The following is a 21,985-nucleotide window of genomic DNA, read 5'->3' on the forward strand; positions in this document are numbered from 1 at the left end:
GACAACAGGCAGGATTCAGACACAATGAATTAAGCAAATTCTTCAACCTCCATTCAACTGAGAAAATGTTTAAGTTAGTACTATTTAGAAAAAAAAAAAAACAAAGCAGAAACCAAACGTCACGCATTTCATTCTTATAAACAAACACGACCAGGCCTGAGATACAAAGAAACAGAAACAAAGCAGCCACAAAAGAGCTGGGAAGCACTGCCCACTACTCCTTTGCCGCCCAGAAGGTCCTCACCCACCTTTCCTTCTTGCCTGCGACTCCCGAGACCCAGATGGGGCGTTGATGTCCCCTATGCCCTGGAAGTAGACGTATTTCTTCACGGTGATCAGATTGGGGGCAAACTTCCAGACGTCTTCTCGGTCATCAATAATGCAAACCATTGAGTCTCCACAGGGAAAGAGATTTCTAGAAGTAAAAACACCAAAACTAGCACACTTTACAAAAAATAATCAACTAAAAGTCACAATAATCTTGTACAGGTGGCCAGCAGATCACGGATTAGTCAGAAACAGACGGAAACTACACCGTAGGACTTTTGTTTAGCTCACGTTTAAACTCTCAAAGTTTCCAGACAAAATACTACTAACATAGTTAGGCTTTCTCCACTGTGTCTGACGCTCCTTACGGGCCCGCAGCACAGAGTCCAGCGTTTGGGGGCCGCGTCCCCGTCCTGGGAAGCTGACGAACGACCACACCCCAGTATGTCTACAAATATGGGTGATGAGCTGTGGGCCAGTGTGCACGTGCCTGCCTCACGGCGAAGGGCTTTCCAGGTGAAGGCGGGAGGACATGACCGTGCATCTCAGCCCTCCGAAATAAACAACGGTTTCCTGCAGTGTACCTGCACGTCTCTTTCAAGCCCAAAAACGTTATTAGAATGTACAGGGTCAGCAAACATGTTAGCAAGGGCTGGCCACCTGACAGAGGGAGGCACACTCCGCTACTCTCACACGGTCTTGTGAAATTCTATTTCTGTCCGCAATTCTGGGATTGAGATAGGCTCGTAGCATTCAAAATTCAAAGTGGATTTCGTCTTGGATCTAGAAATAAACTCGGAAGGACAGCCTGCCACTGCTCAGTCCTGTAGTTGCTAATGGCTACAACCACCCAGAAAAACATGTTCATGAGTCCAGAATTAATACTCTTTCCTGAGTCCGTTTCCCACAGGTAAAGCAGCAGCTGAACTAACTTACATGGTCCATGCTTTCCGGCACATTTAACTCCAGATGGGGGAGATAAAAACTGGGAAAAGAGCCCCCACTGCCTGTACCTACACGAGCCATGGGCCGGTCACCTGCGCCCGCTAGGGAGCACGCTGCTCCCCCCCGGCGTTGTCCCTGTGGGTAGCTACGCCTGAATCCGTCGTTGCCAATACCCCCCCCTTCCCTTTGTCTTCATTAGTGTGCTCACTCTGACGCTAACCAGCAAACGCGAAGCAAGGACTTTCAGATTCTCCTCTTGGTTCCTATGGCCTCGAATAGGTCCCTGTGTGTAGGGACACCCTAAATCTGAAACATGCAATGCGGCACGAGGATGGCCAACACCAGCGGAAGGCCAGAGGCCACAGCGTTACTGCCCAGATATCCGCAAGAACCAACGTGCACAAAAACACGTCACAGCTGACAGAGTACTGTGTGGGAGGGTGACTACCTCTCTGGGCAGAAATGGGGAGATTCCTTGTGCAGAGTGGACATGTGCAAGAACCTTTGGACTGGGGGGTGGGGGTGCCCCACTGTAAAAGCACAGAGGGCAGGACGGGCAGGGGACACGGTGATGAGAGGGAACGCAACCAGGAGCAGATGGGACTGGGACTCTGGATCTGGGAATGAACTAAACAGGGTCAAGAGCAGGCCAGCTCCTATGGAAATACAACGGTGAGACACCACCTTCTTTCAAGTTGTCCTGCACTCGCAGGAGCTCTGGGTCCCTCTGCTTGTCACCTCCCGTCCCCCCCCGGCCCCAGCACTGCTCCTGTTCCCTCTCCCCAGACTCTCGGCCTCTGGGGAGGGTGTGGCCCGAGTGCCCCAGAGCCCACCAGGGAGCCCACCATGGCCTGGACACTCAGGGAGCTGGGGGAGGAAGGAGCCTGGCTAGAAGACAGCAGGGCTTCTGAGTGCTGTGAAGATAAAGCCGGAAATGGGGAGAAGAAACACAGAACTGCTGGTCTGACGTGTTTTCCACTGGACACTGAACAGTGAACCTCCTCAATGAACACAGCCAGGTACGTACCTGAGGTTCCCTGTTTTAGAAAATGGGTCAATACATTCGTCCCTTGATAATATTCGATGAGAAAAAAGCTTCTTCTCTGGATCTAAAAAACCTTTGAAAAGAAGACAAAACAAGGTCAGACATGTGACTGGCTAATGTCCTCCTCTGTGTATAGCGCAGCCCCTTCTGTTTACGACACCAGGACACTAAGCGTCCTACTCTGGCACCAGACGCTCTCGTCTCTCTTGGTAGGACTGTGATTCACTTACCGTTCCTTTTAACGTGTTTAAGGGCATCTGTCCATTAACCATTTGCTCAATTTAACATGACCTGGAATTTGGCTGAGAACAGAAGACAAAGAGTAAACAAAGCTCAGTATTACTCCCCCGGGGAGCGTGGAGTCTGCGGGGGCGATAAACATGTGAACACGTAATTCCACCCAGCACGCTACGCACATATGAGGGGCTGGGACCAAGAATTCTGGTTCTGCCACTGTTCAGTCTCCCTGTGCCTCCGGCTGTTTGCAAAGTGAAGCGGCGAACGAGGCGCCCGGCAGCCTCGCACACGTACTCCGACAAGTCCACCGTGTTCTCTGGAGATCTTTTTAGGGCGCATCCCATCAGCGCGTAAGCGTGACACGGCGGCCCGCCTCTGCGGCCCACTGCCGTCAGACAGCACGCTGAGCAGGCCGGCCTCCCGTCCGCCTCCCCAGCAGGACCAGAGACCACACATGTGACTCACACATCCTGTCAGAGCAAAGGCGTCCCAGTGCTCTGGTGTCTGCGCACGGGGCCCGCCACGCCGCAGGGGAGGGCTGCCACCTCCAGCTGTTTACATCTGCGGGATCCCCATGCCATCCGCATTTACTAACAGCGCTCACTCCGACAGGAAATGTTACAAACACGCATTCTTACAAATAAAGAACATGCAAATTCTCTACGGACACTGATGCTGCTCGATGGCTAAACCTGAAGCTTACTCACAGAAGTCTTAGTCTCTACAATGAAATAAATGAAAAGCACCCCAAGCTCTTAATCGTTCTAACAAAACAGGTCTATCCTAATTATACTAAAAATATACATCCTGTGAAAATGATAACTTTCCAAATTAAAAGCTGACAGGAGAAGGACGCTATAGAAACTGTGGTTGTTAAAAACCATGGCAGGGCCTCCAACTGTCCTCTGTCAACAAGCAAATCCACCCACCTGACACCAAGCTCAACTCCCCCAGCCCCAGCGCCTTTCCGTGCCAGCGACCTGCCCTCTGAAGGCCCAACCACCTCAAAGCCACGTGGGGCACGCGTCCCATGGGCTTCCTCCCAAGTCGTCTTGTGTGCGTGACGCCGTTGCCGATGCTGGAGGCGGCCGCCCAGCAGCGGTGGGTCTCCTGGCCTGTGGCAAGGGGTACTTCCTGTGACGTGTCTGCTTGTGTTGGGACGTGGGAATTCTAAGGTACAGAGCACAGCCTGACACAGGGAAGAGGCAGACTGCCCAAGGGCCCCGGGAACGTCCTCTCAGCCTCCAGGGGCGCCCCACCCCCCAGGCGCTTCTACCTAACTCAGTATCATCTTCACTACCCCTCTGTGGACCCTGCTGACGGAGATCCGGGGAGACACCACAGCTCCGGAGGTGAAGGCCCAAGTCATCCTGTGGCCAGGAGACAAAGCCCAAAGGGGGCACCTGAGGACCTGACCGCTCTTTCGGCTTGGGGTGCTGTCAGTCGACTGCCCACACCACCGGTATGGAGGTTCCATGGAGTGGGGACACCAGGCGGCCACTCAACAAAGGCAAACACAAGATGACGGGACTTCAACACACGGCCGCCGTGCTCAGGATGAGAACTGCAAAGGTGCTATGTGTTGAAGGGGAATTCGGAAGTCATTCCCCCACCAACAAAGGCCAAGACCAACCAGTAAAAACATTTCAACGTGGAAGTACTTCATGTGGCCACCCTGGAATGAACATGAACATGGGGTCGTGGCCAGCGTCTGATGCAGGTGCCGACGTCCACGGACGGTCAGAGTGGACCGGAGCCCTGCCGTCCCCAGGCAGAGCTGCCACCGGCTGCAACACCTCGCCGCCCAGGGAGGCCTGTGCACACACACTGCCCAAGCGCAGCACCAACACTAAATCAGCGCGTCCCTCACGTGCAACGAGAGACAGCCACAGCCAGGCTGCCTGCGCTCCAGGGGTCAAGTACAGACAGACACCAGCAGCGTGGCTCCGGGGGGTTTCCAAACCAGTTAATGAAACAACCTCAAGTATGCTCACACAGGAAGTTTCTCCTCTCCTACCTACCTGCAGTCCTGGGCAACTTTCAAACCGGCCCGCCGCGTGCCCCTGACCACAGCGCGAGCAGCCCACGCATTTGGGGAAGCAACAGCCAGCTCTGGGACTGAACCGAGTTTGGGAGAGCTTGATTTTCCCCCTCCGTCTTTAAGGGCATCACTGAAAGTAACGCTGTGGACAATGTTCACGCAACGCTCGACGAATACAGGGCGACCGAGCACTGAGCCACCCACCTGCGATGGTGTGGGCGTACAGCCGGCTCCCGAACGTGAAGACGTGCAGCTCGTATAGCCTGGCAATCTTCTCCAGGAACTCCCTGCAGTGAGGACGCACACGGGTGTGCAGCATCGGCTCGCCCCGGCCCAGCTGGAAGTGAAAGATGCCCTGGAAAAACACACACGCCCGTGAGAAGGCAGGAGCTGCCCGGGACGGCACCTCCAGACTGTGCCCCCCCCGTGGTAGCCACCCACGACCAACACCACAGTAACTACGGAGGGGACTGTGCCTTCTTAGTTGCTGAAGGACAACTGAGGTAACCACCCTGTTACCACGGGCTTCAGCGGTGTCGCCAGATCCTTACGCTAACCATTTCGTCCGCGGTCTTTTTCTGATAAGGGGTAAAGCAAGTGTCCCTGAGTGATAGCGTGCGTGTCTGGCTCCTCGAGCACAAACCCCTGCTGAGTAGCTGAACCACAGCAGGTCACCCAGAACAGGTGTCCAGGGACCCACCGACAGCGTCCTCCTGGGGCAGCGACAGGAGTAAACCACGTGATTTAGTCTAGCTCCCCGACTGTTCCAACATGCAGGTTTACTAACTCACAAATACAGCACAAAAGCTGACGTGGTATTCCAAACCCCCTTCAGTAGACATGTAAAATTAGTAATACCAATCTGCTTACACGTGATTAATACACAAGTAAGTTTACTTTCCTAAGGAAGCTAAACTTTGATCTTTTTAATCCTGTTTATCATTAATTTCCTCAGTAAAAATATGCTGAACTGAAAAAAAAAGGTAAGTGACCCTGGTCCTTAGTAACTTTTGACTAGCTCTAAACTAGTCAGCCCTCTCACGACGCAGCTGTTCTGTGGAAACATGTGGAAGTGTGGCATTCTAGAATCTCGGTCCCCCTGCTCCACAAGTGCAGTGGAAATGTCCCTAAAAACACAAGTTTGGCTCTCCAGAGTTCAGAATGCAACACATCTTTCTAGCTGTGGCGAGCGGCTGCCGGAGTGCCCGGCAGGGGCAGAGGCAAGAACGGAACCCACCACGGCCAGCCGGAGCCGAGGCCTGTCCACGCGGACGGAGGAGGCCTTCAGCTTGTACATCACGCAAGCGAGGAACGGGCTTGTCACAGCGAGTTCACACTTTCATGGAACAAATTAAAAGTGCCAACTTCAAAGGCACAATAAACCCCCAGCCAAGTGGGGCAACAAACACACGGAACATACGTGCGGCAGGTACTTGTTTACATCAAGTCCCCCGGCTCTTTAACACACTCGCACATGGGAACACACGTGTGGCAGGTACTTGTCTACATCAAGTCCCCCGGCTCTTTAACACACTCGCACGCGGGAACGCACGTGCGGCAGGTACCTGCCTACACCAAGTCCCCCGGCTCTTTAACACACTCGCAAAGCAGGGTAGTTGTCATAAATGAAACAACCTCGAAGGACTTCTAAACACTTCACGTCACACACACAAACATACACCCACACGGGATCTCTCGATACACAGAGACGGCTGAGGCAGCTCAGCAGCACACGCTGCTTCACGGGAGACGGGACTGAACCCGAGTGAGAAGAACTCCACTGCTCACAACTGTCAGGACAACCCTGCACCGTCCGCAGCATGCGGGAAGGAGGCAGAACCCCACTGCCTGTGGGACTGATGGAGACGGTCCACACGGACGCTGCTATCACTGCGTCTGTTTACGAAGCCAAACTTCTTTCAGACCAAGTTTGTAACAAAACCCCGATGACACGCAGCTGTCACTGAATGCTGTGACCAAACCTCTCCTGTCCCTCCATCCCCGGCTGCCGGCCTGGCCTCAGCACTCCTGTCAGAGGCCTTCCCACGGGGCTCAGCCACCATCAGGAACCGCTATCTGCAGATGCTGACGACCTGACGTCTAACAGAGTCTATGCATCGACTGCCCAATGGCAAAGAATTCTAAAAATGGCTGTTCCTGTGTTGGTGGGGTCTCATTTGTTAGTGACAGTGTAAGCTGGTCTCAGCCTTCTGAAGGGGCCAGAAGAAAGTCAGCTTCTCAGGGTCCATACCAAGGACAAGAGGTGGAATGTGCGAAGAGTTTTAATGTGGACTTAAATAGGGTTCCATCCTTGACCCTTTACTTTTCTCTGAAAAGTTAATTTCCCTGGAGAACCCCACCCTGTACCTGCAGTCTCTCGAGCACAGACCCAGGACCCAGCTGTACCCCACCCCCAATATCTCAGATACTCCTGGAGGTCTCCAACACCAGCTCATCGTCCCCACCAAGACTGTTCCTCCTTTGCTGTCCACCCTGCTGTCTGCCCCCGGGACTCAGGTCTTCCAGGTCCCGAACCCTCAACCCTCCCAACTAACTCGGCCACGTGTGGACGTGGCAATAGTGGGGCCGAGTGAACCAGGAGGTGGGAGTGTGCTCCGTGCCTCCAGTGAGGACCAGCCTTGGGGACACGACCCCAGCAGCGTGGGCCTTGGGATCCTGCCCCCGCCAGCCTGCCCGGCCCCAAGAAGCGCTCACTTTGTTGGACATCTGCTGGCAGTGTTGTTCCGTCGTGTGGATCAGCGTCTGGTCCAAGTCCACCATGAGCACCAGCTTTCTGTTTCGATGCAGCCGCTGCTGGTCTTCCCGTCCCAGCTTCTCAGCTTGCTAAAGTTAAAGTAAAAAGGAAAATCATGAAATAAGTGTATCTGGATCCAAAACCAAATCCAATTTTGTCAGGAAAAACAGAAGGCATCGGAGAGGTGTTCTTTGCTGGTCTCCGTACCAGCACGAGGGCAGCCCCACCGCGCGCTAATACAGCACCTGGGGCCACGCGGCCTGCACCCCCCCACCTCCCGAGCCACTTCCGTTTGGTCCTGTGGCTGCTGAGGACACGAGGATTTCTGATCGTAATTCTGTAACTTAACGTGTTAACCAATGAAAGAGGAGGCGAAAGAAAGCAGCTGAGTCCGTCAAGTTTGTTTGAACGCAATGAGCTGCAGAATGAAAGGAAGAGGCAGGAAGCTGAGGGGGGAGGAAAACGGCCACCCGTGAAGCAACAGGCAGGCGGCAGGAGTGTGGCGGCACCGTCTCAGCCCCCCAGGGATGCCACTTCACCTCAGCAGAGACCCAGGTGGGTCTTGGAGACGGGGTGGCACACCGTGGCCTATGGGGCCAGCGTGGGACTCTCCTCTGGGAAGGGGCCCCGGCCAGCAGCCTGTGTTTCGGGGTGCGCATCACTTCTGCCGCCTCAGTTCAGTACACACAGGCGCCTGGTCCTGCTCAGGCCAGCCACGAGAACGCTGCGTCTGCCGCCGAGAGGGGCTACGGACACAGACCAGCGGTAATCCTGTCACCGCAGGAACAGTGGCGGACCCTTTCTTCTCTTCTTGTCCCCCAACTTCCCAGGTCTGTGTCTCCGTCTCTCTCTCTCACTCAGATACTCTTCTGTATTTACATTTGTTTAAAGTTCAGTAATTCAGGAAAATCAGAATCCTGTATCGGCACTTTGTCTTTCCCACAGAAAAATAAAGCAGGTACGTATCATTCAAAAGCGCAAATCTGACAGAATTACAACACTGAGAAACGTCTCCCCTACTTACAAAAACGGGCAGCTCTGAAACTGCCTCCTAGTAGGACAAGAGCGCAGCTTCCACATCCCTCGTGGGAGGCTCCGTCCTGGTACCCACGCCCCCGCCCCCCGCATCCCCGGCCCATGAAGACGAGGTGTCAGGACGCCTCTGACCAGCACTGCCCGCGAGACTCTTAAACGCGTGAGAACTGCAGACTGTTCTGAGCACACACACCTGCCGCCCCACGGATGCCGCTCTGCGAGGACTGTGCGGCACGTGTCCCCCCCGCCCCCTCACTCCACCAGCCCTGCCAGTGCCAAGTGCCTCTCAAACCCGACACTTCCCCCTCGCGCACAGCCGCCCGCTCCCGCCCGCTCTCAGCCCTACCACTCTTCTCACGGGGCATCGATGCCCTCCCCTCACCCCACCCCTGCAGCTGCCAGTGGCTCCCCGCCCTCCCGTCTGTCAGCCTCCCGCTCTGCGCCAGGGGACCACGAGCCACAGCACCCCACAGAGCTCCCGGCTCAGGGGCAGCGGGGCCGGCATCTCCCCAGGAGGCAGACCCCTTTGGGAAAGGAAGAAACACGTGCAGCCTCCCGTACCACAGGCAGAAAGCACGTGCCACACAAACCGCCCGTCTCCCCAGGGGCTGTCTCAGAAGCCATCGTGCCGACAGGCCTGGTACGTTCCCCAGCCGCCCTCTGCACAGTGAGAGAGGCCCACAGAGACTCCCTGCTGTTCTCAGGAAATTTCAGACTTGGCCTCTGTCAGACGCAGGCCTTACCTCGGAGCTCACCATCAGCTCTGGGACACTGTGCACCATCGACACCGTGGCCGTGGACAGAGGCACCTGCTGCTGCCCGTTCTTACTCTGCAGCCTGCACACGAGAGAAGGCACACTGGGATGAACACCTGGAACTGACCAAGTACGCACAGAACGCGAGCGGGACTGCGGGGTAAGAGTCTCATCTACGCTTCAGGTGATGCTCGATCTCACTCTGCTGGCAGCTGCTGAAATGTCATCTGATGTCTGAAAGCAGACAGGAAAGCTCTCACCAAGAGCTCACGAGGATCTCCCGGAAATGAGCTGTGATGGCCACGCTGGAACAAGAAAATACAGGACAGTCCACACTGCTCTGCACATCTAATGGGGGTGACCGCCTGCTGCTGGTGGTAAAGGAGCCCCGGCAGCGAGGTGGGGGGCCGGGGCGGACCCGGGAGCCGGGAGGTGCAGGCCAACCGCGGATGCACAGTTTGCTTGGCTGCAAGGGAAAAGCAAACCCACTACGCCTGCGTGCGCATCAGACACACTCCAGTGCTTTCAGAACTTAACCAGAAAGGACGCCTCCCTGGGAGACAGACCTGAGTTGCCAGATAAGGAGGGTGCCTGCCATCTGCTGTCGGAGGTGGATGCCCCTTCGAATCTGTAGGTGACCCCCTCTCAAGCACCCAGAGGCACCACCTTTCACCCGAGAGCTGCCAGTACTTACTGGGTTAGGTCTTGGCCACACTCAGCACACAAGCCTTTCATGACAACTGGGTGGCTACATCCTTCCAGACGCAACAGAACCACGCTAGAAACAGAGATGAAAATGGTCCCAAATTAGGAAGGTAGAAAGTACGATCCCTTGGTTTACCACACGACCATAGGGGGTACACAGAGCCCGAGGTCCAGTACCGATTCTGCTAGCGACTTCCACCCAGCTCCCGGCAGGTCACACCCCCTGCAGGGCTCCGCCTCCCCGGGGCCTCTCTCATGCAAACATGGCTGGAAGAGCCAGGGATGTCCTGTCAGGAGAGGAGACTCGGGAGATTATTAAGACTTGGGATACGTTCTGATAACAATTCATAAACACGGAAGCTTATGTTCATACAGCAAGGAGCAACCTGGTATAACACCTACAAACGATAAATGTTGTCTCCCATATATCACTCCCAGTCTACAGAGAAGCTACACTTCACTGAAATTGTTCAGAACTACTATTATATTTCTGTTTTACCAACACAGAAATGGCAATTTCCTGCGTGCACGAGTATCAAGCTCTCGTCCGAAGTGGGGCAACTGGCAGACACACCCCAAGGCTGTGTGGTCAGAGCACCACCGAGTCAGAGCTCTGGGGAAATAACTCGGTACCATGGGAGTCTGCTGATCCCACAGAGCCTCACCTAGACCCGGGAACCCAGGCACCTTCAGGCCAGCGTCTGTGAAGAGGGGCCTTTCTGGGTGCTTCCTCACAAAGGCCACAGACCAAAGAGACACCGTGAGGTCCGAGAGTCGGCCCACCAGTGAGTGCCGCACACTTCTCCTTCCTCACCCACACCGCCACAGAGCTTCTGGACCACAGAGGACTTTCAGGGCTCACAGAGGTACCAAATGGGTACCTGGTACCAGGGGCAGCACCCCCTCTTCCACAACCAAGCACTCCACAACCAGGCTTGCTGCCCCGTGGGTCCACAGCCCGGCAGCATGCTCGACCCCAAACCTCGGTGCTGGCATTCTTCAGGGAGGTGCTCTCCCATCTTTAGCACCCTTTAAACCGCTAGCTAGAATCTGCCCACCTCCCCAGTCTTCAACCAAGCCGCCCCTGCAGCGGACCACTCCGCTCCTCAGAACCTTCCCCGTCTGTATGGCACCTGCTCGAAGATGTCTTCTTGCTCCAGGCTCCTGTCCGTCTGACACTGGGGATCTATGTGCCAAGGAGTCCTGTCCCCCCCCCCCCCCCCCCCCGGCTCGCGTCTGCCTCCTCCGGCAGCCTGCACTTCTCCCACCTTCTACCACCAGCTTCTGTGCCGCTGGTGTCGGGGCTGCTAGCTGGCTCTGGCTTTGGGACCACGGCCCAGCTGGCTTTCTCCACTTGACTGGCTCTGCAGCACTTCGCCCAACCAAGGCCAGTCCCCGCTCAGATGCCCGCGTGAGAGCCCCTTCACCCTCCTTTCTGACCGCACACCACCCCCTCCGAGCGGCTGCCGGGGTCCAGGCCTCTCGGATCACAGCCCTCACGGCAGGCACCTCCGAATCAGCCCTTGCTCGGACACAAGACACACACCCTCCCGGGGAGCTGTCCGCAGAGCAGCCCACCTTGCAAACAACCTGCAATTTGGACTCTACCTGCCGGGGCCCCTTCCTTGCCCATCCTGGTCCCCTGCCTGCAGGAGGGGAAGCAACAGGCCCAGGAAGGCAGCCGTCTGAGAGGATAGGAGCAGAGCCGGCAAGAGGACTGACTTGCACTTTCCCAAAAGTCAAAGGTGTCTATCAACTGTTGGCTAATGGGTTTTTGAAGGGTTTGTCAGGCCTTCTGGAACCTGGCAAAAATCTGCTGTTTGCCCCCTGGAATGCTGGGGGTAGGTTTTATGAGAAACAGAGTAAACTGGTTCATTCAGCAGTCTTCAGGGTTTACACACGCTGATGTTGCTTGCATTTTAATGACAGGTCCTGGGGACCCACTACCGCGGAAGAGCGCGCAGTCTGCACAAGCACCGCAGACGGAGGGGTTCCGGTCTCAGGCGCGGTGTGACCTGGTGGCCAGGCCTGCAGACGCTGCCCCTTCCTCTGTGCCCACGGCAGACAGATGCGAAACGTACAAAACAGTCTGCGTTTATTCACTTTACTCATTTCTACACTAAAACACGACCTGTGGATTATTTTTTCAGGAACACCAAAAAATGGACTAAGAAGATTTCACCAATCTTTCCTAAAATGTTAACCCGAAGATGCACCTGGTGCCTCTAGCTCAACCAATAAACAGGTCGAAACACTTTGTGCAGTACGTGTTTCCATTCTGTAGTCAGCTTTTTTCATTTTCTTAACAGTGTTTTTCGAAGATAAGGTTTTAAATTTTGATCCAGTTCAATTTATCAGATATTTTGTGTTCTTAAGAAATCTTTGTCGGGCACCTGGGTGGCTCAGTCGTTAAGCGTCTGCCTTTGGCTCAGGTCATGATCCAGGGGTCCTGGGATCGAGCCCCGCATCGGGCTCCCTGCTCCATGGGAAGCCTGCTTCTCCCTCTCCCACTCCCCCTGCTTGTGTTCCCTCTCTCGCTGTGTCTCTCTCTGTCAAATAAATAAATAAAATCTTTATAAAAAAAAAAAAAAGAAATCTTTGTCTTACCCAGATCACCAAGATTCAAGGGGAACCCCAAGGGGGTGGGGCGACTAATTCTAGAGGATTAACTGTCCTCCAGCAGGTGGAAGCTTCTAAAACAGCTCCCACAAGGTGACAGGAAGCAGGCGTGGGATTGGGGGGCGGGGGAGGAGCAAGGCCACACCGCACAGGTGAGGGGCACTAGGCTTCAGATCCCCCCAGCTGAGAGCACGCTGAAAGTGGCGGCTTGGAGACCAACGGGTCTGGAACCTGCAGGTGGTGCTGGGAAGGGAGCCAGGGGTGGGGTGAGCAGACAAACTCTAAATGCACAAGTGCAGGCAGGAGATGCCGGGAGAAGTGTGAACCAAGAGACACGGGAGTGCCGTGGACACTCTCGGACGTTCCCGGACACACCTGCCAGGAACAGATACAGAAAGGACCAGTAAGTCCGCCTGGAGAACAGAGCGAGGGGAGCACAGGTACCTCCAGCCGCCACACAGCTGAACGCATGCCTGTCTGGATGTGGACGGGGCCAGGCTTGGGGCACAGGTCTGGTGGGTTGTGCATCCCAGGCCAGGGCACCACCATCTCATAGAAAACAGACGGCAGGCCTTTGGGGACCCCCAACAATTAAGGCAGAGGCAGAAAAAAGAATGTCAATTTAAAAAAAAAAAACCAGGGCGCCTGGGTGGCTCAGTTGGTTAAGCGACTGCCTTCGGCTCAGGTCATGATCCTGGAGTCCCTGGATCGAGTCCCGCATCGGGCTCCCTGCTCGGCAGGGAGTCTGCTTCTCCCTCTGACCCTCCCCCCTCTCATGTGCTCTCTCTCTCTCATTCTCTCTCTCAAATAAATAAATAAAATCTTTAATAAAAAAAATAAAAAACAAAACCGAACCACTGCTCACAAAGGCTGAGTAGCCAGCATCACAAGAGATGCTAGGGAACAAACACTTTGAGAAAGAAAAAGCTGTCAGAGGTAAGCGCCCCCAGGAGAGACCAGACAGGGTGAAAATCGCACCCAGACCAAGATGTGCACACCTTGACTGGGAGTGGTTTCCAAGGCACACGTGTGTCAAAACTCACCAAACTACGCAGTTACAATGCGCATCTACACTGGCTGACTACCAACTAATGAGGCCCACGCACCGGACCTGCTGAGGAAGGCTTGTGGTGACCTTCCAAAGGGCCGTGTGGTAGAGCCCCACAGCGAGGCCCAGAGGAGGACGGGGCCGGCCCCCGGGCTGCAGCTGAGTCCTGAGCCCCCAGCACCATCCAGTCACCAGGGGGCTTCCGGGGTCACCCTTGCAGGGCAACCCCGGCGAAGGCAGGCGTGCCATCCCGGGTGACAGCTACGACAGCCTGCCTTGTCATGACCCCTGGGACCTCACTGGGCCACTCCATGGCCACTGGGACCCACGTGCTTGGCCCGGGACATGCTCCCAAGTGCTGCTGGAAGTCTCCCCAACACAGGGGCTCCCTCTGCTCAGACCAGCCTGCTATTCACCACCTCTGCCTCATCCTTCGGTCTGAACCCAAGCCCAGAGCCGCACCTCCTCCCGGAAGCCCTCCCAGCTCCCCCTGCTCTAGGTGACACACAGTACACCCTCCACCGGGCTGTAACTCGAAGGTCCAGCAGGCACAGAATCCTTGACAGAGCAGGGAGGCGCCAGCAGGCACCCAGGAGGCAGGTGCACATGAAAGGACACAAAGGTGGGGGCACACAAGCCAACCACTCCGCACGTCCTTGGCAGTGTGGCCTGAGTATGTACCTTTCTCTAGAAAGCCTTGCACCTACAGATCACATTAAAGGTCATGTAACCTTCTGCGCTGGGGTCAAAGAGTTTTGCCTGGGGTATTCCACAGAGCAGATCTGGGCTCAGTCGGCTGTGTTGCTCCCCGGGGGAAACAGGGCAGCGTCTGGAGGCACCTCTGGCTGTCACGATGTGGGGGCAGCGACTGGCATCTGCAGGGTGGGGCCAGGGGTGCTGTTAAGCACCTTGCCGTGCACAGGGTGCCCCTTGCGAGCCCAGTGCAGACAATCAAGAGATGGGTGTCAGCTTAGAAGCCTGTCCTGGTGGATACCCAGAGCTGTGTGCACCAGCAGCCCCCACCCGCAGGAGAGCAGGGACAGCCGGGGAGCAGGCACAGGGAGGCCCCTGCTCTCAAAGGTACTTGGGACAAGTCCAATCACCCCAAAGCCTGAAGAGAATATTTAATGTTGACAATGACAATCACAGGAGACAGTACCACACAAAGCTTCTACAAGGACTCCCCCTGTGGTGATATGACACGTGTGTCACAGTCATATGACACGTGTAAGAGATACACGGATCACTCACACATCAACTTAATCCCTCATAAACTGCCTTCATTTCAAAACTCAATGTCTCCTCTCCTTGACACGAGTCACCCATAGTGTTGGGAGCTCAAACTCCACATTTGTGAATATTAACAGAGGATTTGCTAAATTTAAGCGCGAGGTCTCCACTTGGAATTCATCCTGGCAGTGCGTGTCCCATTTCGCCTCATGTGGTGGTGGGCTCAGCACCAGTGGGTGAGTCCACGCAGGAAGGGTGTGGGGAGACCCAAAGCACAATTCTGTGGTATGCATTCATCCAATGCAAAACAAAACATCATGCAATTTTCACAGAGTACCCAAGTCTGAAGACACCATGTGCTACAATCTAGCAAAGTGGGCCCCAAACCAAGCAGCATCCCACTAGAAACCCACCGTGTCAAACCCACCGTGTCATACACCCATCCATGCAGGATGCTAAGACCACACCTGCCAGGTTAGGGGAGGAAGTATTTAAAAACACAACATCATCTCCACTCACAGGGTGGGAGCCCTAGGTCTTCACAGAAATGTTTCTGACAAATGTTGGCCAAAGAGAAATAAAAGATGCTGTGTGCTGCCGCCAAGCCACCGGGCCTGTGCGGTCTCTGGAATTTCTGCAACCCAGGGAGGACGGCAGGCGAGGCCTGAGGCTCAGAGCGGCACACCGGACTGGACCGCACCACACAGGCCGCACAGCCCGTGACAGTTTGTGACTACCCCCAAAGGACTCAGAATGAACTGTTTGTCCCACCCAGCCACATGGATACGCACACATGGTCCGAAGTACAGCATCTCAAGAACATCCAGTCTAAATGAAACGGAGAGTAAAGGGACTGCATTCTTTGTCTGAATTAAAAGATCATTCAGAATGGTTTTGCAGGGTCAGAGCGGAGTACGGCATTATCCAGTGGACTGACTACTTCTCCTGCATCTTTGCATGGGCCAAAAGAATGCTCAAAAAAGTGAAGGAATGGCCAAGAGAGAGGGAAAGTATTTTTAAAAAAGTAACAGTAATGTCCTTTTTCAGTATAAGATGATTTCCTTTTTCAGTATAAGATGACTTCATTTTTGCAGATACTGATGCAAGACAGGAATGAAAGGGTTAGTGTTTCTACCCTCAGCCCAACAAACAGCCACCAGTGCCACACCCTAAGGGGAGTGACAGGCTGTGACATCTAGAGAAAATACTTCAGCCAAGGAGACCAGCCCCAGAAGGTCACGTCAGTCACCAATAAATGTTAACTTTCCTGGTCTGTCCTTGAAAAAAAATCCATAGGAAAATCATAAAATGCAATTTCTGAAGAAGTTATTTTCCCCCAAATACACAAACTCTCTTGAATCTTTTGTATGCATCGGCTTTCGTGTCTGCTCTGACGGGAAGGCCAGAGGGCACGGTGGGGGGGGGAGGGGGCGGCGGTATCAGAAAGAGCAGAGGGTGAGGAAGGTGGGTACCCTGAACTCTGTGCTCGTAGAAGCCATCCCCGTTAAATGCTGGGTCTGACCCTTCCCTTCTCCTTGCAGATTAGGAGAGCTCAAGGCCCTCCTCCAAACGCCACACACAGAGCTTAGTGTATGAGTGCACGGGGGAAAGCATATCCTGTGCACCCAGATCCTGGTTCCTAAATGTCATTCTCCATTAAAAGGAAGCAGGACTTCTTGGAGAAATGGGTGATTCCAGAGCTCGGGAGCAGGAGCCTCAATACCATTCGTGTCAGAAAACATGGCCACGCTCTCAGACCGACGGGGCCTCACCACAGGGGTCAGCTCGGCGGGCTCCCACTGGCCAAACCTGGGACAACTGGAGCATCAGGGCAAATAACAGTAGTGGACAATAAGAACCCAAGAGTCTACACCGTTAAATTAACTGTTCTTATAGTAGAAAGCCAATCCAGAAATAAAGATGAACAACAGACTTAAGAACGTCACCACTGGACAATCCTGATAAAAACAAAAATACAGGAGATTCAGACAAGAGTCATCAAGATGCCAGAAATGACGGGTGACCATTTGATGCGAGAATTTAAGATATTTACTGAGGAAGAAAGTATCTCTCACAAGACACTTAGCAATTACACCAGGAAAATTAGTAAGTTTTCACCACAGCCGCCACCTAACAAACCAGAACGGGACAAACTGAGGCCACCTGCTGCCTGATGGGCCCGCTCAGGACACACAGGCGCTCTGGCAACTCCTGCCCAAGTGTACACCACAGTGTGAACTGGCAGCCCGTCTGCAAAACCACCAGCTGATAATGAGAAGAAAAAGGAGGAACCACCCAAGGTTAGAGACCCAGGAGCTCTGACAGCTGAGCCTAACACATGACCTGGGGTTTCTTTTGCTCCCAAGGACAATACTGGCCCATGAGGGAGATCCAATGAGCAGAAAATAGCCCTGCATGGACATTATTTCTGATTCTGATCATTGTACCACGGGTTAGGTAAGAGAATTTTTTTAGGAAATCGAAATATTTAGGGATAAAGTGCATCACATCTGCAACTTACTCCTCAACCTCAGGAAGAAAAATACCACATGTGGAGGGGGAAGAAAGGTAAAGCAGATATGGCAACATGCTGACCTCTGGAAAATCCATGTGACACTTATATGAGAAGTCTTGGTACTACTCTTGCAACTTTTCTCTAGGTCTGGAATTATGTCCACAAAGAAGCACAAAGGTACACCAGCTTTGTGACTATTGCAGGGGCAGGTGAGGTGCCAGCAACAGGGCGCAGAGCAGCGGCGGCAGCTGAAGCACCCCCACTGTCTGTCATTCAAGCTGGGCCCACACGGAAGTGAGAGCCAGGACAGAGCCACTTCAGAGCACGCCGGCCACCTCCGGCCTGGTGACTGAAGGCGTGCTTGTCAGAGACAAGACCCAAAGCATCTGAAGAAACTAAAATAAAAACAGACGACCCATTCCCAGTGCCATAGAAAAACTACAAACAGAGCTACTGAGATTCCACAAAGCAATTCTGTACAGAATTCTCTTAAACCTGTATGCACCTCCACTGTGGCCTCCTAGGACTTACTTGACGAAACTCCATTTTTCTAACATGCCTCAAAAGCAAGTGGCACCACCACACCCAGACCCCCCTGCACTCCGGGGTTACACAGGCAGGGAAGGACTCCCAGCCTCGGGGAGGCCAACCGCCTCCCTGGCCTCAGAATTTCAACATTGTCTCCAGGATGCACCCCAGAGTGCTGCTAAGTTCTTCAATATAGCATGCCGGCAACTTTAAATGCTTCCAGCCTTAAACAGCAATAGCCACCCCGCCCCCATGCTCAGATGAAAAGCACTGCAGGGGACATACGGTATCAGCTCACACGGAAGGCAGACTGAGCTCCATCATCCCACCAACTCACAGCCAGCACAAGAGACCAATCAGGTGGGAGGAAACTAGCAGCACCCACAATTCAAAGCACCACCATAAAACCATGAACGTCTTCTAAAAGTTTCTTCAAAATACAAAGACTAAACAGGTCAACATTTAGCTCAAGTTCGTGAAGTTCTAAGGAATTTTATAAATATAAAGTGCTAAGTGAGAAATATTTAAGATCTAGTTACAGTCTTTAAAAATTATATTTATCTTTTAAGATATTACACAAATACTTTGAAATTGATTCGTTCTACTTTGTCTAGATTCTCACTCCCCTAAATAAAAAAAAAAGCACCTTTTCTGAGACAACTGATATATTACTTCCTTTGTTACCACTTTTGGCTTTACTATCAGTATTTATGCCATTCAAAAAACGATGTATGAAGTTAAATATTTGCCCATTCCTCTGTAACCAGATATTTGATTTCATATACTTTGAAATTAACTTTAAACATGAAAATGGAAATAAATACGGTGATGCATGCTACCATCTATTGAAACCTACCCATCAGTTTTTAGGCAGACCAAGCTTCAAAGCCCATTTGGTCCAAAAGTCTTTATTTAAAGGATTAGACAAGATACCTAAAAATCAAAAGAACTGCAATAAAATTAAATCTTGCATGCATATAGAATTAAGTAGATAAAAAGGCCAATGGTTTTCTGGTTAAGTGAAAACTGGAAAAAACAAAAAAATTCATTTGAAGTGGATTCAATTAAATGAAGTGACAATTTCCCCAATTTTAGACACAAATGTCTTTTAATGGCGTAATCTTTTTTTAAATGTATTTTTTAAGGTTTTATTTATTTATTTGTGAGAGAGAGAGAGAGAGAGCGCGCATGCACAAGCAGGGGGAGTGGCAGGCAGAGGGAGAAGCAGGCTTCTCACTGAGCAAGGAGCCAGGGATCCTGGGATCACGACCTGAGCCAAAGGCAGATGCTTAACTGACTGAGCCACCCAGGTGTCCCCCAAGTAATCTTTTAAATAGTGCAGATGTCAACAGAGAAGGATAAGATCATTTAACTAAAAGAATGTTCTAGTTCATCAAGGTGGTTCAATATTGGGTTGGAAAAGTAGTTTCCTTACTTCCAAGGCAAGCCCTCTACAGATAAGTATTGTAGTGCACCAGTGAGCTGCGCTTAGAATTTTAAACCCCGCACAACCTAACTTTAGAATCTCAGGCTGTTAAGTTTTCTTTAAGAGTTTCTCTGAGATTTTTTTTGTTCTAACACCTACGAAGCGTGCATGGGACAGTTGTGCTTGGTCAGTGATGCTGGAACCCTCCTCAGCAGCACTCACCCCAGACCCTGGCTGATGCAGACATTCTTCTGTAGACAGACTACGGGGCACAGAAGGAACTGGACAGATGTCAGTTACAGATACCTACCCCCCCCACCCCCTTCAGTCCTAAGCCACCACCAGACGTGTCCCCAGATTATTTCATATATCCTCCTTTGGGACTTCACTGCCTCCCAGTGAATGATAACAGACATAAAAGCAGACAGGTGGGAAGGAAGGACATCATTAGGTAAACTGATCATTAATAGATTAAGTTTCGGACACATCATGCCATGTCAGAATATTTTCAAGTAAAAATACTTTTAATCACGTGGAAATTATAAAGACGGATACGTACCCTCATTCTATCTACTTCCCCACACTGGGACTCTCTGGATGCAACATGGTCTAAGGAGAGAGCAGCATGGCGTAGGACGACGATGAGAAGCCTCAGCAAGGTGAGGTGCTGGGCACGTCAAAACCCCCTGGGACCCCAGTGCCCTCCCTCCCTCCCTCCCTGTCAGAGGAGGAAGGATACAGTTCCTACCTCTACCTGAGAGCAGGTACAAAACATACAGGTCAGAATGATAGTCTAGCGATTATTTCAACTACAGCCAGAAGCAATTCCTACAGCTAACTGTCTGCTGCCTGAGAATAACCGCTGATGTGTCAGAGAAATCCCACCGATGCCAGTGATGATGGAGGCAGCAAGGACAGCTCCAAGCAGGTGAGCCTGGCTGTGCTAGTGCTTTACCCACATCTCCAGGAGAAATACTATCATCAGACTCTGGAGAGCCTTGTGATGAACCACAGCAGGAAGATACCCTAAATCTCAAACACCAAAAACACAAAAAGGAAAGGACTTCTCAGCACGGAGAGCTTGTCATCAGGTTAGTTACTTGGTTGACTGGTGAGATTAACGTATAGGGTTACTCTGCTTTGCTAGTCTGGCTGATGTGATCAAAGCATTGCACATGGAGTTTCTAACCAGCTGCAACTAGTCCCTGATCTGCCTGGGCCCTACTGGCCTTTTCTGGATAACTGGAGGAAGAGAAGGAAATGAAGAACCCTTCCCCTCAGGAATCTTCTACACAGTGACACACCAGCATTGGGCTTCATCTCCCCAACTATGGGCTCACAGGTTTAGGTAGGCTCTGACCTCAAAGTAATGATGGCGGCATGCCACAGCGTGCCAGATGTACAGCCCAGCGAGCGTCTCCCTTCCAGAGGAGACCAGCCAGACAGCTCCAGTGGAGGGTGCAGCCCCAAGGCAGCTCCCATCCCACCCTGCCTGCATTCACTGGGCAGGCGTGGGCCCTCACCCCAAGGCCGAGGACCAGGGTGCCCTCTCCAAACAATGAGTGGGAAGAAGTGGACACAGGAAAAGGCTTGTGGGGTTGGGACGGAGGCCAGGGGTGTTTGGTGGACAGGCTGCAGTTAGTGCAGCCACAGGGAGAGGAGCAGAGACCAGAGCAAACGGCACAACCAGCCGGCTGGAGTGCGCAGAAGGGGACCGAGCACCTAAGAGCCTAAGATGTACTGTGGCCCCGGCAGAGGGAAGCCGTGCACCAACCACCGCAGCAGGAAGCAGAATGCTCACCTGCCGGGTTTCTGCTCCCGACAGTGAAAACGTGAGTCATGCCTACATTACACACTGTACCCACACACCAACACAATCTCAGGGCACAACACCGGCAAACGGACACGAGGTGCAGATGGACAACTTCGTCCACTTAAAAAGAGAACAGTCCCTTAGGAGGTTGAAACGGGGGTATAAGCAGCTAGAACGCGCTACTCCTGTGTTATCCTGAACTACCCGCGCTGAGGCTGCACCCCCTTCCTGAGCTACGCTGCACAACCGCACCAGCCTTTACAACCGCGTTTCTTGAGCTTTACGAGCAGCCCAAGAAGCGCACCCCACCCCCAGCAGTTTACACCACGGTAACGAGGTGGAGCGCGCCTGGTCGTCCCGTCCGCGCAGCCGGGGGGCGGGGGGGGGGCACCTACAGAAGGAGACCGAACGCCCTGATCTCCTAAGGACTGCGCTTTCGGCGGCTGTTTAATAAGTCAAATGCCGCGGTAGTGACTGTGACAAGTAGTGACTGCGGTCCGACTTTAGAAAGACCCTCAGACGCGCAAAGTTCTCCCCGAGCTCAGTCCCTTTAGCTGCAGCCCCGGGGACCCTTTCCTGCCCAGTGCCCGGCCCAGGACCCCTGCAGACCCCGCCCCCCGGACCCCACTCACCCGGGGGCCACCACCTGGCCTGGCTGCGCACACAGCTCCCGCACCACGCCGGCGCGCTCCGACCTCAGCCTGCGCTCGGCGCGCACGCAGCCCCCGGAGCCAGCCCGGGCAGGGGCGGGACCGGCGGGCTGCGCGGAGGCGGCGGCCTCACACACGGCTAGCACGGAGCCGATACGCACGGCCGCGCCCGCCGCCACCCTCCACTCGAGCAGGCGCAGCGGCCCGGGGCCCGGGCAGCGCACCTCGGCCACGGCCACCGGCGGGGCGCCCTCGGCGGGAACGCGGCCCGCGGGCGGCGCCTCCATCGCGGCCGGGCGGGGTCGCTGTGGGAAGGCGGGCGGGCGGGCCGCTCAGGGCCCGGTGCCCATCGCGGGTGGGTGGGCGGGACG

At 53.7% G+C, this 21,985-nt stretch overlaps 1 protein-coding gene across 2 annotated transcripts in view; it reads right to left on the reverse strand.

Moving 5' to 3' along the window:
* Positions 1-21,901, reverse strand: part of CTDP1 (CTD phosphatase subunit 1) — a 61,493-nt gene extending 39,592 nt beyond the window's left edge. For both annotated transcript variants that reach the window (XM_032422678.1, XM_032422680.1), the window contains exons 1-7: positions 21,597-21,901; positions 9,775-9,858; positions 9,069-9,162; positions 7,251-7,379; positions 4,740-4,890; positions 2,240-2,330; positions 249-415 (exon numbers count right to left, since the gene is read on the reverse strand). In XM_032422678.1, coding sequence (XP_032278569.1) covers positions 249-415; positions 2,240-2,330; positions 4,740-4,890; positions 7,251-7,379; positions 9,069-9,162; positions 9,775-9,858; positions 21,597-21,901 — 1,021 coding nt within the window. The remainder of the gene's footprint in view (positions 1-248; positions 416-2,239; positions 2,331-4,739; positions 4,891-7,250; positions 7,380-9,068; positions 9,163-9,774; positions 9,859-21,596) is intronic.
* Positions 21,902-21,985: the final 84 nt, after the last annotated feature.

The sequence above is a fragment of the Phoca vitulina genome, unplaced genomic scaffold, assembly GCF_004348235.1.
Source record: "Phoca vitulina isolate PV1807 unplaced genomic scaffold, GSC_HSeal_1.0 scaffold27, whole genome shotgun sequence".
Lineage (NCBI taxonomy): Eukaryota > Metazoa > Chordata > Mammalia > Carnivora > Phocidae > Phoca > Phoca vitulina.